The sequence below is a fragment of the Artemia sp. Qi Xiang Cuo genome, chromosome 16, assembly GCF_049724085.1.
Source record: "Artemia sp. Qi Xiang Cuo chromosome 16, ASM4972408v1, whole genome shotgun sequence".
NCBI classification, from domain to species: Eukaryota; Metazoa; Arthropoda; class Branchiopoda; order Anostraca; family Artemiidae; genus Artemia; species Artemia sp. Qi Xiang Cuo.
Window position 1 is genome coordinate 18,662,023 of NC_142809.1, and position 17,500 is coordinate 18,679,522.

General features: G+C 34.8%; 1 protein-coding gene across 2 annotated transcripts in view; it reads left to right on the plus strand.

Moving 5' to 3' along the window:
- The window catches only part of LOC148942652 (bromodomain adjacent to zinc finger domain protein 2B-like), a 180,474-nt gene that overhangs the window by 109,692 nt on the left and 53,282 nt on the right, over positions 1-17,500 (plus strand). For both annotated transcript variants that reach the window (XM_089102192.1, XM_089102193.1), the window contains exon 24: positions 2,548-2,679. In XM_089102192.1, the coding sequence (XP_088958318.1) occupies positions 2,548-2,679 (132 nt within the window). The remainder of the gene's footprint in view (positions 1-2,547; positions 2,680-17,500) is intronic.

Below are 17,500 nucleotides of genomic sequence, written 5' to 3' on the forward strand. Positions count from 1 at the left end.
GATGAAAAGTATGCAATAAAATCCTTATAAATCATGATGAATAAACACCTATTGTTCATTTTTTTTCGCTGAAATATAGATTAATATTATAGCTATTAATTATTTTAGTTATTAAGACTAATTATTGAGATCCAATTATTTTGTTATTTCTCATTAATTAGATATAGTTCATAGATTATGCTTATTTAGCTGAAGTATGTAATTTATAGTTATAATACAGTTTATAGTCTGAAACTATAGTTTTTAGTTTATACAGTTATTAAATAAAAGATCTTAAGCCTAACTTTCAAGCCATGATAAAAAATTAACAAAGAGAGAAAAAAAACTCAATGAAAAGCGACAAAAGAGACTGTGGCCAGTAGAGAGAAAAGATGACAAACTAAAACAACACGGATATTTCGCCTGTATGTAAACTAGGCCTTTTCAGCACAAGAGAAACAAAGATAAAACCAAACTAAACTAAAAACAAATAAAACAAAGAAAGGTTTTTTATTGTCTTATATGTACTTATCTTTGTCTTGATAGGTCGATAATTTTGATTAATGCTTGGGAAGAAAACTTTACAGAAAGACAAAAATAATTCAAATAAAATCCTTATAAATCATGATAAATAAACACTGACAAAGATAACGATATGGGGGGGGGGGGGTAATGTATAGCGGGTCTGCGTATAAAATGTGTTAGCTACAATTATTATGCATATTATGAAGTAAGACTTGTTTTCCAACTTCACGCTGACCAAATGCTTTACCCCCTCCCTAATTTGCAAATATATAGCCCAAATTATATAAGTCGAATGCATTCTGTCACCCGTCACTTGTCTTTGTGGCTATGAAACCGGTTTTCTCAGATCTTACTTTTAGATTAAGAACTTGAGTGTGTTCTGAATAATTACTAAGTACCAAGCGATGTTAAAATTCAGAAACGAAAAAGAAAAATCTTGTGACCGATTGTTTTTTTTTATTTCTATAAAAAAAATTTAATATTAAATTTATAAAAATTCAAGAATATTGGAAACACTGTTTGACTTTTCATCTCCTATCGTATTTTGCCTCGATGGGATCCCGGGGAAAGAAAGCAAAGATTAGGCACTGTTAAGTCCTCATCACTCCTAATTCACAAAAACTAGCACTTGAAACAAAAACAAACCCTTTTCTAAAATTTGACGTCCATCGATTGCGGTCTCAGCAGCCCTAGTGGTCGTAGTATTAGGAATATATGAAGGGTGAGGGCAGAGAGTCAATCAATGACGCAAGCCTACCTCTGGTCTCGTTTGCTCACCTTTCTCCCTAATTGTATAGATTAGCTCCTTGGCCTTGAATATGGTATTAAGAGGATTTGTTAATTTCTATTAAAAAAAGGAAGATCCTTGGGATTTTACAATTATTCTGGATAGCACTTCTTTGTGATCCACCTTCCAAATAGGTATAACATTTTCACCTTTCTAATGCAGTTCGTTGATAAACTTTTTAATTTGAAATAAATCGTTGAGGTCGTTTCGCGTAGTCTTTTGGAAAAGGTCCAAATTTCGATAAGATCTTCATTCAAGAAGGGATAACAGGCCTGCCTTTCTTTGAAGATTTATTTAGGAATCGTTATATATAAAATAATCGGTACTTGTCAATTAGCCGGAACCTATGCGAGAAGTCAAGTTAATGCTAATGAAATAAAACAAAATATGATGAAAATATAATAGTTTAGAAACAAATTTGGGCTATATATTTGCACATTAGGGGGGTGAGGGGCAAAGCATAGCATATATTAAATACGTTACCTAACCTGACCTAGGTACCTTCCCCCCCTAAACCCCCCAAAAAACAAGTTTAAATATTGTAAACGCAATGACAAACCAAGGTTTGCAATCCAATTTTCTATTGAAAGCCTCGTTTGACTAGTTTCTTAAGTAACTTCCCTATACTATATATCGCGTGGGTTCCGGCGAATTGACAAGTACCAAATAATAATTTCGTCATAAATTTAGGCTTTTGCCCCACGTGTCCCGTGGATTGTACTATATCCTGATAATTTCTTTATGTCTCGATTCCTCTGATTTAAACAATCATCTCGGGATCTTGACAGGACGCCATGTACGGCCGCCATGGGTTCAGGGCATGAATATGTTGTAAGTAATAAAGCTAGTGATTTAAATCTAAAGAACCTGAAGTTCAGGCTGAAAACTGAACAAAAAAATTTTCTTTGAACGTGTGGGTCCCTAAATGGAAAAGTTAGTACAGGTAAAGGCGGGATAAGTTAACTTAACGAGATAGATATAAAAAGAAAAGTGGAAAATGGAGTCCAATCTAATGAATTTTTTGGCTCTACGCCACGATTGGCACAGTTTCCGTCATGTTTGGCACAATTCTGCCACGCTTGGCACGCGCCAACTGGTGTACGTGATTTATGAAAGTGAGTGCTTCCTCAATGAACTCAAACCGCTTTTAGCTTCTTTTTTTTTTTATATGTTTTTTATTTATCTGTTCTGGGTTTAAAAGAATACTATCTTTTCTTGTAACAATAGTAATCTTATAAATGATTTTGTTAATTAAGGGAGATCCGAAGTTGGTATCATTGGTAAGAGAAGAGAGCCTTTCGAAACCCCACAAGTTCAACTTTATGAAGTCATTTGAAGAAGGTTTTGATCCAGATGCTCAGACGGAGGATGATCAATACAACTTTAGGGTAAATTTTCACTAATTTTTCAATTTTTACTTTTAATTTTTAGTTACTTTTTTTGCTTTTAGTTTAGTTTTTACTGTTATTTGTTTCAATTTGAATTAAAAACTTTTAATTTAAATTTTTAAGCTTTGAATTTACTTTGCTTTTACCTTTTGTGAGTTTTACTCATTTTGAATATTCACTTTTATTTCATTTTTTAGTTCCTTAGAGGTAATTTTTTCAACAGTTTTTGAATCGTAATATAGGTCAACTTTTGGTGCCGATCTGAAGATAAATTGGTTTAAATACATTTTAATAAACAGGTCTTGCTTTTTACAAATTAACTTCAACTTATGTGCAAAGTCTTTGTAAACTCCCTGGTCTTCAAGAGCCTTTTTAACGGCCGTTCCTCCAGCAACGGGCACTTCCGGAGGAAATGGTCTAAATCTTCGTCCTCATCTTTACGAAGAGGATGTAAATACCGCCCTTCAGGATCAACTATCTTTTCGTCGAACCCCTTTTGCCTGCTCTGAATTAGAAGGCATTTGGCCCTAAGCTGAATCCATCGACATAAAATCATAGCCGGTAAATTAAATTTAAAATAAACTTCCTCTCCAAAACTGGGTTTAGCCTGATAATAATGATTCAATGTTGTAGAATTTAAAACCAGCCCTTGCCAATACTGAATTTCTTGACTCTCTAAGGTAAATCGTACTTGACTTTTGAAATCTGTTTGTAGATGACGGGAGCCTAGACCATCATTCCATAAGTGAGGCATTCCCACTCTTTCTAGTAATGACTTAATTTGGGACGGCCACGACGTTTTCAAACCATAATTCAACATCTGATAATAAGCTGCTCTTACTAGTCTATCTTCATTGCACCTAATGAGCTTCAACCGAAATCTAAGCATCAAAATAGACCTACGTAGTTTTAAAGAAAACAGGGCCATATCACCTTTCAGAATCTGTGAATGAGCTGATGTAACCCAAAAAGTCTTTAATAATACTGGAGCTGGTGGGACTCCAACTATATACTTTGAAGAAAGTATATTTAATTGTCAAATGTACACTTCTGACAAGCCTTGTTACTAGATTTGGACACAAAAGTGTCAAATGTCGGTCTAAAATGAACAATTTTTGAAAAAATCCCTGATAACCAAGTATCATAGACCCTCGCACCCTTTGGAAATACTTCCTTATGGTTTTGGTCCGTATCATGTTACCGTTCATGATACTATGGTGAATGCTGATGTAAAAAGAAAATAATTAAGCTTACTATTGTTGAAAATAAAAACAGGTTCAGATTATCATCTATGACCTATGAAACACGTGTGTTTCTAAATTACAATGAATTATTTATTGCTTTTATTTATTTATTTATTTATTGCAATTCTCTGTAAAATTTGGGATTTCTTTGTAAAAACGTCCTTCGTCTTTGTTATCTCGTCTTTTTGTGTTTTTATGGCCCTTTCCTTGGCCCCTTTACAATGGACGTGGATATACTTTTCCCATATGAATAAAAAGCTACCAGGAGCTTTGCTTTTACTAAGACTTAAGTGAGATTTTTTAATATCCTCTCCTCCTCCATAGAACCTCCTTGACCCTCCTCAATCGCTTATGTGCTTGAACACTTGATAAAAATAACCAGTCTTCAAAGTTCAGCAGAATGTCTTTTTGTGTTTAGTTGTAAATATGTGCTAGGAAAGCAAATATAGGACACCGTCATTAGGATTTTACTAGATCTAGTAAAAAAAAAATCTAGTAAATTTAGAGGATCTAGTTAATTTCCCAAAATCTAGTAAAAAGTCATGATTTATAGTAAACAAAATTTTTGTTATTTTCTATGATTCAGGGAAAAAAATTAGGGTCCATTTATTAGAAAATCTGATTTTGATTACGTTAGGTATTATGGCTACTATTGCTTTCATTTTTGCGATTTCTCGTCACCCCTAGTGCTTAAAAATCACTACTTTTCTCTCGGCTTTTTCTTGATACTCGCTTCGAAAGGCAAACTATTTAAAATCAGAACTGGTATGCCGGCTTAACTTGCTTTTTGAATATTTTCTCAGATTCTCAGACTTTTCAGTATATCTGAATCTTATGACCTGAAGACCATTGATAAATTTAAAGCCGGGATTCGCCAGCAGAATTTCCAGAATCCAAGATTCCAGACTATGGTTTGATGTCTTGCATACACCGCATCTGGAATATGAAGCCTGTCAAGTAGTACATCCAAATAATCAAAAAAAAAAGATTTTTGAACTTATAGGTTTCTGGAATTTTCAATCATACTATGAAAACGAAAGAGAAGATTAAAAGACAAAGAAAAGAGGAAAAGAGAAAAAAAAAGAAAAAAAGCCGCCGCACGCGCAAATTTTTTTTTTGAGCATTTAGTAAAAACAGATGCGATTTAGTAAATTTTTCCTCTCAGATTTAGTAAATTCTTCCAGGCCAGGTTGGCAACACTGATGTGCTGTAAATATGTATATCTGTTGTCTAGTTTTTGTTGTAGCATTTAATGGCGAATTAAAAAAATGTAGGAATGGCTCTTGAGACAGAAATGGCTGTTGGCGCAAAAAATGTAACATGATACATCCAATATATTTGTAATGGGTTAAGGCCAGTAATATAATAAGCAAGTTATGGCTGATGTTACGGACCAGGATTCATGATTCGTTATTGTGCCAAATAGAATTAGAAAAAATAAAGGTCAAGTGAAAAAAGGTGACCTCAAGGAATGGTCAAAGTACCCGGTTTGAACCCCCCCCCCCGAAATTTTTGACCGAGTCGAAAATTAGTAACCCCCCCCCCCTCCCGAAAAAAAAACAAACACAAACCACCTAAAGACACTCCTTACTCGTACTAGTATCAGAAATCAAGCTCCATCAGCTCTCCCGAATGCATAGAAATCAAGGAACTTTTTCCGACCACATGGATCTGTCTGGTCATGGTGATAATCTGTAACCTTGAAGAGTCCCATCTTCATCCCTTTCAGCAAAACCACTTAGGGACTCTATCTGTAGATAACTAATTAGCAACTAAAGACATATCGTTAGCTTTTCAATTTTGGAAAGCCTTTGACCCAGAATATTCTTCAGAGTTATTCCCAGGGTGAAAAGACTAAAGCAGGTTGCCCCGTAGTAGGCAGAGATGAGGCGATACAAACGCAGGATATCCTGTAAGGTAGCCAAATAATACGCTTGACGTAGGGTGGGGCGGAGATGAAGTTGTTTGCCATTATTGTTTAGCATCTTCTTTGTTCTTCACTACCTATGCATCTGTATTGCACTTACCTATGCTCCTCATTGTGGCTGCATGTGCTGCACTTAAGCTCATATCTTGATATCTGAGGTGCAAATTTATTTAAACACTAATACACGATAATCCTTCAACTGCCCAACATTTAAAATATTAAAATGGCGATAACAATCCATTGTACGTTCACATTATTCAAAATAAAAGGGGAAACTTATTTTAAGATGTAGTTTTTTAACAAATTGTGGTTACACAAAAATTACGAAACTAGTTGAACTTCCCCATACCCGTACCTAGGATGACCTCCGGGGCCGTGCGTCCCTTATATCTCACTATTATTTGTTTTCAATGATGAAATTCGTTTTACTGATGATTGATCATTCCATTAGCATCTGTCAGATGCAAGTGATGTTACAGCGTCCCTTAAACTAGTATCTATCTAATCTGATATCTATCTATGTAATTTGTTTTCCGTTTTTGCAATAACAAATAATCCCCCCCCCCCATAAGCAGCTTTGAATCGACTCCAAGGTAGAACTGCTATACCCCCTCCCTTTTAAGTAAATATAGGAAATAATTTATTCATCGTGTATATATAATGTATCAGGACTGGTGCTGTCTTAGTCGAAAACATAACATGTATCATATGAGCCCTCCCTACCCCATGAAAAATTTGAAGCGTATTCGTTTTCTTTCAAAATGTTTCTTTATTAAAGAAATATTTATGTGGCGGTAAAAATTCAGTTTGCTCTTGCTTGATGTTGTCTTATCCGCAACAAAAGGAATTGCCTAAGAATACGCAATATAAATCAAGTTCTTTAGTGCCTGGTTTGTGTGAAGGTAGAGCTGTATTGCCGTTGATCTATGGTGGAGGAAGCTATGTGGGGGTTCATATGTATATAAAACTATATTTTTATATATTAAATTCATATGGTAATAAAAAATATTCATATAACTGGAATGTACACTGGACTCGTCCATATCGCTAGCAAGTGCGATTTAAGGTAATTTAAGATAATAAAAATTCATATGGTAATAAATATTCATATGGTAATAAAAATTCATCTTGCCCTGGCTTGATACTGTCTACCCAAAGCAAAAGAAATTTCCTAAAAATAGGCAATACAGGTCAAGTTTTGTGGTGTGTTGAGGTGAGTTGTGCAGGGGCTCACATGTATTGTGGTAAGAATTCCACTTGCCCTGACTTGACACTGTCTTGCCCAAAACAAAAGGAATTGCTTTAGAATAATTTCCACTTGACTGCTCGTATGTCATAGAATAAGATGAATGGTAAATTTGGTTCAATCTCACACTCCAGGGCTATGTGAAAGAAAGTTTAGCCCGACTAGGCCCCGGTTTACGGACAAGGGATGATACATTGGCAAAACCTCTGCCTTTTCACCATTGGTCTGGGACTGAGTGAAAGGTAGGTCGTTCCTGAACGGGGTGGGAATCGGTCGTAAAAATGATTTAAAGGAAATTTGAATTTCTCGGGAGGGGGTAAAGAGTGGAATTTAAAACAAATTGGGGTAAGGCAGGAGCATGTAGAGTTGTTTTAGCTTCAGGCGGCTTAGAGCTGCAATGAATATTTAGTAGCAGCAAAACAAAAACACTAAGGATGTACTCGTAAAACAACGTACCTTAAACTTGAACTGCGCACTTTTAAGCTAAGTGCCTGTAAAACAAAAGTAAAACTGAATGACGTTCCTCATATTTCTATAATATAGAGGTGAGTTAAAGAAAGTTTTTAAGTAATTCCAGGATTTAAGGATTTGTTCAAGGATTTAATTAACCGGAAAAGGAGCTGTAAATGATAGGTGAATAATGAGGGTTCAATTCAATATAAAGCAGATGCAGTTTTGCTTGGTATTCTTTAAGTTGCCAAAACATTTTTCTCCAATTATGGATCGCCTCCCCTACCTCACAAGAAATAAATACACCTCCATCGATTCAACCATTGGATAAAGACCCGCTAGGAAAATATTTCTCATTTTTGTAAAAAAATACATTAGATATGGTCAAGGCCGTACCCAGGATTTTTTTTTTCGGAGGGGGTTTTTCTCAAAGATTTTTTTCGGGGGGGAGGGCGTTACACAAAAAACTCACAAAACGCATACAAAATTTGTTTATATCCATTTTTGTTATGTTTTTACGAGTCAAAAAACATTTCGGGAGGGGTTCAAACCCCCCTAGCCCCCCCCCCTCTGGGTACGGCCTTGGATGTGGTGTTTTGGTTTGGTCTTTAGGACATGAAGACAGGTATCAGACATTACCTACTGATATATAAGCTGAAGATCCACAGCTAGCAAGACTCGCAAATCTCCTATTTAATCAGTATAAAAATGTAAAATGGATGTAATACATTCTTAATGTGCAGATAGGTTGAAATATGGTATTCATATAAGGACAGGAAAATAACAAAACGTGGCTTCTGAGAGTATTACATTTTTGTGTTGTATTTATTATTATTTTTTTACAAATAATATCCATTTGTGATTGAGAAGTCACTCCTTATGTTGAAAATCTTTTAATATATTTATGAATCAATATTCTACAAAACGACTATGAAAAGAACATGACAGGAGGTTTTGTTAAAACTTCTATACATGCAAAAGCATTCGTCTGTCCGAAAATATCAAAAGTAACTTAAGGTAGTCTTCCTCCAAGTTATTCTAAAATCTTTACTTTCGTACATAAAAGTTACTCATTTAACCTACTCCAAAAAAAGAAAAAAGGGTTAAATCAGAACCTAACGAATTAACCATCTCACAGAAGATGTTCATTCACGAACGACAATAGCAAAATGTGAAGGAGTTCCATTTTGTATAAAAGTCTAGTCCAAAAGAGTGTAGGTTGCTTATAAGAGCAAAAACTGGCGCCAGTGTCGGCAAAAAATCGCCATTGTCATCTAACATCATCTAGCATTTGGCGTTTCTTGGAATTTACTCAAGCTTCTTAATTATATTTTTCTCAGAAACTGACATCAAACACTTATTATTACAGTGTCTTTGTCAGCTACACTAATTACACTAATTTTGCTTTACTATTAAGTCGAAAAAAATGCCAAAAAACGCAAAATATTAGATACCGTTTTTTTTTTTCGTTGACACTTGCTCCAGTTCCCGCTCCTATAAGTTATCCATACTCCAGAAGCGCATTCAGGATTTTTGTTCGGGGGGGGGGGTACATTTTTTTTAGGGGGGGGGTACATAAAAAACCTCAAAAAACTCATAAAAAATTTGTTTATGTCAATTTTTGTTACGTTTTTACGAGTAAAACAAACATTTCGGGGGGGGGGGGAACCGGGTAAACCTCCCCCCCCCCTGGATACGGCCTTGAGTATGGCATACTCTTTGGTCCGATCATTACTACTCTCCTAATATTTACAACTGTCCAGCTCTCATCTTTCAGTATGGCGAGGTACCATTTGCATTTATAGTATTGCGAAAGGTAAAAGCCCTACTAGTAGGTCATTCAGGAACGTACGAAGGAATTTATGGAGGGGAGGTACATAAGGGAGGGATATATTTGCCAAAATGAAATTATAGAAAATTGCAGGAAAATTCTGCGATTTAGAAGGGGGAAATACGCACACTGAAGGCCCCTGTTTATATGTCAGAGCTGATAACGTCCACCTATTGCCTGAAGATGATATCTTTTTTCCTGCTCTCCACTCGATAATATTTATAGCTTCTATACCAGGGGCGGATCCAGTATTTTTTTAGGGGGGGGGGGCAAAATAGGTTGATCCTTTAAACTTGCGTTATGAACAAATTAAGTAAATTACACTACTTTAGACTATGTTAGGGGTGCGCGTGCCTCCTCCCCCTAGATCTGCCACTGTTCCATACTTGGCATTCGTTTCTTGCTGTAATAACTTTCATAAAAAGATATGGAATTCACGAATACTACTGCTGGTTTCCTGTCTACAATTCTTGGTTAATTTTCGTTTTTAATCAAGAAAAAAAAATTGCAATTTTTAATTGGCAAAATCATGGACTGACCGTTTTTGGCAAAATTTGCAAATTTCTCAGAATAAAACATGTGTTTATTGGAAGAAAAACCGATAAATAATCAATTTGGGCCAACACTTGTGTAACAGGTGTTAGAAAAAGACATACCCTCCAGTTGCAAGGACATTTGTAAGAAAGGTGAACATGTTCAGGAAACGTTCTTCTGTTCGATAGAACACACCTTTGGTGTTGCCAACAATCAAGAAATGCCAAAAAAATAGCAAGGTCAAAAAGTTGATGTGCAAGTAATAGCAATTCGGATTGTCATCTCGCTGCTATTGATATTAAAGACTAATTGAAAAATATGTAAAAAAGAAATATTGCTCTTTTTGCCAAGTTTTTTTTCTTTCATTTTAATTAGAGTCTTTTCATCAAGAATCCTTTTCTACTTATCTTTTGTTTGCTTCAGGTCAAAATAAAGATTTAGCGGAAGAAGAATAGTTTGAGACGTCATAAAATTAAGTTTTGCATAAAGTGTGACTGGTTACTTTTGTAATTCATTATATATGGAGCTGGAGCAATATCTTAATATATGTGGAGCAAATATTTGCTGCAGAGCAATTTTTGTGGAGCATATTTTTTAGTTACCATTAACAATCAAAACGATACTTGAACACTCAATTTTAAGTCTATTCTCAACTTTCTTCTAGTAAGTTGCCGTGAGCATATTCAACGTAATAATATTACACAACTTTTTTGAGTTTTTCTCTCTTGTATTCTTCCCTAGTTTTCTCAGCCTTGTGGTTCTCCAATAGGTTCCCCGAGGGAACTTCCTATAAATTCTTCTTGTAACAATCTGGCAGATTATCTAAAGATGATTAAGGTCAGATACATTTGACTAATTCTGACTTGTTCGACTTCTAGTCGCTAGTCCGAATTTACTAGCTTTTTCCACATAAGCCTTCTGGGGTGGATGCAGCCCTCTACACCTCTCTTACCTCCAACTGCCCTGGATAAAACTTCTGATATTTTCGCTGAGGCTAGTAAAACAGGAGTAATTTCTGTAATTGAGTATTGCTCAGAATCTTTTACTCTTATGTAGTCCTTAAGTAAGCAGCATGTCTCAAGCAACCCCAGTACAATTTTCAAACAAATGTTTTTGTGTTTTCTTTTGCATTGTAGCTTAGGCGAAGAAATATTATCTTCTTCTTTCAAGCGAAACCTTTGATAGAACCCCAGAGTTCCAGGGGGCTCTAGTTAGGAAATCCTGTTCCAGAAATCCTTGTTTCTGAACCCTCCTACCGGAACCTCTATAATTCTTGGCAGCAGCGGTTTTAGCCCGCATAATCTAGGGAGGGGTAAGGTACACCATGGGAATGTAAGAATAGCCTATAGGATAAAAGGAATTTATTTTTAGGTGTCAGAAAAACTGAGGGGACAACTTATTATAATTATCGAGTGGTTAGGACATTAGACTTGAAATCTTGGGATACAAGGGATGCAAGACAGGGATACAAGTCTTGGTGTCTCTGGTTATTCGGTTTGGTACGGGGGTCAGTGGTGGGACTCTGTAAGCTCAGCCAGAGTCGATCCAGCTCTAAATGGGTCCCTGGAGAAATCTGGGGTAGGTAAACAGGAAGGGTGCGCGAAAGCACAGGATGGCTGGCCCCTAACCCCACTTTGCACTTCCTGGTTGAAGGGCCATAAAATGGAGATATTTACTACCAGTTTGGGCTATGTTGCTAATGCTGCATCCTTACTCCTATTCCTTTGTCGGTATATTTTTGGTTTGATATATATAATATGCTTCAGGAATAGCTTTGAACTCTTGAAGGGTCGAAGACCCTCCAGTACCATATTTTTCTTTCTATAACTATGAATTATTTGATATGAACCTTTCAGAATCCAGTCTGATCAAGTCCAATTCTTATGTTTTGAGATTGAAATTCAAAGCATATGATTGGCTGGGAGCTTAACATAATCACAGTAGTTTTCCAATAAAACAAGGATTAGTACCAGAAGATGACGAAAACTGTGTGTCATCAAACAGTAACGACTATTGCGTTCAAGACCCTTCTTCGTAAAGAGCAAATAAGGAGCAAAGGTTTTTTCCTCCAGATCCTACGCACATTATAACCAAAACCAGCGTTTTTTCTTCCCTTTTGAATCTTCTCTCCTGTTTGTTTTATGGCCTTCATCATGGCTCATGTGCAATGGCTATGGAATGGCTCATGTGCAATGGCTATGTAAACACCTTTGACATAATCTTGTCGTATTGATCTTTGATTTGGACTTCCTTCCCTCAAATTGAATTGGAATACCAATTCAACCTGTTTGTTAATACTATTCAACCTAATCCAGAGTCAAATATTACAAACTGTGAAACTCAGCTGCGTTGCCACCTAGACATTACTCCTGTTAAAACTAGATTTTGATACTTTGACACTTATTTTCATTATATCAATTATTAGTTTTCATATTTTAAAGAGAGACTAGGATTAAAATCCTATAGTTAAATACTTAGAGCTCAGACTTAGACTCTAGAGAAAAACAAGTCAATGTTTCAAGACCAGAAAACCAGATTGTAAAAAAAAACAGATAATAATCAATGTCTTGTTTGGCGTCTACTGTTTTGATTGTTGGCTGAAGATGCATTTTTCCATGTCTGCAATGTTACTGATACAAGTTTTAGATGCTTAGTGCAGTTAAGGAGTTCCAAGAGATTTTTAAAATACGAGCTGCATCGACCTCTATGGCGCAAAACTATTAGACAATTGGTTATGAGAACCTTTAAAATTTATTTTAAAAATGGCCCAAAGGTTAGGCTTAACTGTCAAGAGAGGGAGCTCAAATTCGTCTCTGCGAATAAAACCAACAATGCCATCTAGCATCACCTAGCACAACCAAAACGTTTATCAATAATATTAGTTCTTCTTCTTTTTCTTCTATTCTTTCTTATTGATGCTTTACATTCGGCTTAAAGATGAAAGAAATAACTTGTGCCTAAAGGGCGCATCTGCGTGTATATTTTTCTTAAACTACCCTATACACAAAGCACTTTATAGCAAACAAATTATAGTCTAAACATGGAATAATATGGCTACTTTAAAATAATCTCAGGTTGGATCTAAATATCATTAATTGGATCTAAAATTAAGGGGCCATCAAATCATTAATAAATCTAAGAACATTAATTGAGATCCAAATTTATGTAAATTAAATGAAAGATTTTGTAATTTTTATTATTTTGCTGGTAACACTGTCCTCTTCGTGGTATTATTAGTTACCATATTCAGGTTGAACCCGTTACCAGTTATGCATGTTGAACCCGTGCAAAGTTACCAGTTATTCATGTTGAACCCGTGCTAAAGTGCAAAATCTCTTATCTGTTTCCCATATTCTTTGAAACGGTTCCTGAAAAACTTTGGAAAGCCGATATTTATTAACTTTTGCATGCTATTAACTAAAACTGCATGAAAAACATCGACATCGACAAAGGTCACGTGCAACTTCAGACGAGGAAATATTTTCAATTTCTGGGAATTTCTCAAAAAGATCTTTTTAAGTACTATTTCGAGGAAGTATGTCAATAGCATGCATAAATTAAGAAAATAATACAGACTTTTCTTAGTTTTACACAGTGACGATTATTCACGAATGCGTTGAGGGGAGGCAAAATGTATTTTTTAAAATCTAGGGGGACAATTTCTTTCGGTTTTCTTCCAATGAAAATACCAAAAACGGGTATTTTTCAATGAAAATGCCTAAAAGTGTGTTTCTCAAATCTCGACGGACAAATGCCCCCTCCCCCTAGTTGGCACCCTTGCCTTTCTGGGGGCTATTTGTTAATGAAATCCTAAGTTTTAAATCCAGACCTTGTTAAATTGAAACACACCGATCAAGACCCTCTCCAAATAAGACAGGGTTCTCTCATTTTGTTCATCTTTATACCCTTAATTCTAGATCAGAATTTTATACTCCGTCAAAAGTAAAATTACGCTTAACGCAACTTCAGGGTTATTTGTTTATTTGTTTACGATATAATCACAAGAGCTTGAAAAATCAGTATTCATATCTCGTGTGTCTGAGATTGTCTCTGAATATCTAAAGTTTTTCTTGGTAAAAAAATTTATATATATATATATATATATATATATATATATATATATATATATATATATATATATATATATATATATATACATATATATATATATTTGACGGGTTTAGCGACCCGGCTCAATAGTAACCGAAACTAAAAAAAAACGGACTTTTTATACCAATAGACGCATCAAAATCAGATTTTTAGAATCAGATTTCAGATTTCAGAATCAGATTTTTACGCTGATTTCAAATATATAAGTTTCATCCAGTTTAGTCCTACCCATCATGGTCAAAAATACAATAACTATGTCTTTGAGGATGACTTAATCCCCCACAGTCAAGGAGGGAAGGTCTGCAAGTTATGAACTTTGCCCAATGTCTACATATAGTATTGGTTATTGGGAAGTATACAGAAGTTTTCAGGGGGGATGTTTTCTGGTAGTTCGGGGGGGGCAGGGGTTACGTGGGAGTTTCTTTCCACGGAGGAAGTTTTCATGGGGGAATGGACATTGCTATGAAGGGGGCGCCAGATTTCCCAGCATTATTTTAAAAAACGATCAGAAATCAAATAAAAAACACAATTTTTTCAACTGAAAGTAAGTAGTAACATCAAAACTTAAAACGTACAGAAGTTATTACGTATATGATTGGCTTCGCCCCCTAGTCATTACCTCGCTCTTTACGCTAAAGTTTTTTTTTGTTCTTTTATCAGAGCTATTTATTCTATTAACGGCCTTTGTGATTAAGAGGTAATTCTTAAAGAATTGGAACAAAATTTGAACTTTAGCATAAAGAGTAAGGTATTGACTAGGGGGCGAACCCCCTAATATACCTATACGAATGTAGAAGTTCGTTACGTAAGTTAATTCTTAAGTTACGTCAGATCAAAATTTTGAGAAAGCCATTTAACCAAAAAAAGTAAAACTAATATGCAAATTTTGTTTTAATTATTCATGTACGGGGAGCCAAACTCAAAGCTGCATTAATTCATAAATTTTCAGAAATTAAATAAAAAAACAAGTTTTTTTTAACTGAAAGTAAGGAGCGACATTAAAACTTAAAACGAACAGTAAATTTTTTCGTATATGAAAGGGGCTCTCCCCTTCTCAACGCCTCGCTCTTTACTCTAAAATTTAACTCTGTCTCACAAATTTATTTTTTAAAACAATAAAAAACTCAGCCTAAAGAGCGAGGCGTTGAGGAGGGGACAGCCCCTTTCATATACAGAAAAAATTCTGTTCGTTTTAAGTTTTTATTTCGCTCCTTACTTTCAGTTAAAAAAAACTTGTTTTTTTTTATTTAATCAAGTACTGGGACGAGCCTAGCATGCACCATAAGGTTCAGTCCTTCCTATAATTTCCTATAAATGTGTTTATATTTCTACTGGTTCAGTTATGGAAAGCCTTCTACCCAGCTACGAACTTCTTTTTATAGTCTTTGCACAACCAAAAAGGGCTTTTTTGTATTTAAAAAAAAAAAAAAAAAAAAATCAAATTTTGGCGTTTCAAAGTATGGAAGTCTCTTATTTTTTCCCAAAAGATACTAAAAAGTTATTTGCTATTTAACTGTTTCAGAACAATAAGAACTAAACATTTTATCCGTGCCTGTTACCAGGGGAGGGCTGTAACTTTTCCTTGTCGATCACAGTATACGATAATCAGAGTTATGTATTGTCATATAAGTACTTTAATGAATCTTTTCTTTACCTTGCTGTGAACGGTTACCATGACCTAACCTGAAAATTTGGAGTTTCAGCATGTTTAACTAGTAGGTATGTGGGAAGGAATTTTGGGAGACGGGATATTCCGGAGGAGGACGTGACATCTGAAAAGAAAGTCATTAGTCCTTGGAAATTAATGCTGTTAAAAATTCCTTACCTTGTATTTGTTATCTGATATATTTTTCTATAAGATTTGGCATGTCCACAAGGAGCCTAAAGGAGATTATGTATAAACAGCTTTGGGCCATCTTTACTGAACTTCCATATAAATTGGATGTAAATCGCTTGTTTTTACACTGTTTAACCCCCCCCCCACCGAATTCAGTTCATGCGTACATGTTTACATTCTACATAATGCTATAATGTAGTTCGTTACCTCCTGTAGCTGTTTTACCTAATTCCATGTTTAGAGATTCCTATTATTCTTTTAATTTTAACTATAATTAAAAAATTAAAAGCTATAATAAAATTTAAATTAATTATAATTTAGTAATTTGTAATTAAATGAAACAATTAAATTATTTTAATAAAAATGATTAAATAAAATAAATAATTAAATATTAATTAAATAATTTTATTAATTATAATAACATTTATAATTATAATTAAAAACTATAATAACAATTTAAATTAATAAATTTTAATTTTAACTACCTGAAAAATAATTAGAACCTTGTTGTGTTTCTTGTTTCAATGACTTTAAACTTGACATAAATCAGCATATTAAATTGCTGTATGTACCTATTACTAAGGGACTGCGCGCAATGTTTTTTATGTATACCTTAGTAATATGTACGTATATGTCTTTTATGTATACCGTATATACGAACGCAAGATAGAAGGCATAAAGGTCGGGCCAAAAAGAGGCTTAACTTCAAAAAAAGGTAAAGACCTGACATACAGAAGGCAGAAATGAGGGTGCCTGGAGATGCACAATCGTTATACTTGGTATAGATAGTGTGAAACCCCTAGTATTGCGCTACAAAGAATCCGGTATTGCGGCAGTAGACTTCAGGCTTAATTCACCACCCTAAAATGTAATAACTTTCACTAAAAGTGTTCGACCTTACCAGTATCAGGCTTTGGTTGTAACTTAACAATTCTTATTCTGTTAAAATGGAAAGGTCTTTATATACAGTTTTTTGCTTCTTGAAACTTATGTAGTTGTTTGTTTAATAACTAGCTCTGTCTTGTTTAATAACAGAAGGTTGGTGGTATAACTCCCGTGTAAAACCCTTTATGAGTTCATTGCTATTAGTGTGTTAGCTTGGGTATCCCCTCTTATTTCGTCACGTTCTTCAGGAAGGGCAAATTACATAGGTACTTATGCATTATATGTAAGACAGCGCTATAGACTGTAAAAGGAAACCAGACAGAAAACCTATCCAACGGGTATCTGCAAGATATAAATGGATTGCAAAGCGTGATGGCTTATTGCGTTTACAATATTTAAACTGTTGTTTTTGGGGGTTTAGGGGGGGGGGGGAGGTACCTAGGTCAGGTTAGGTTACGTATTTAATATATGCTATATTTAACTCCCCACCCCCTAATGTGTAAATATATAACCCAAATTTGTTTCTAAACTATTATATTCATCCTATTTTGTTTTATTAGGATTAACCAAACTTGACTTCTTTCGTGTACAGCGCTGTGTTATATATAATGCATAAGTAACATTACATATAACACAATTTTAGACTTTAGTGGGAATCATGAGAAGAAAATAAATTTTCTCAGTTTTTTTTTCTAATTAAAAAAGGGTTATTTAAAGGACTAGTTATTGTTTATATTTCAGACGTTAACCTTGTCGG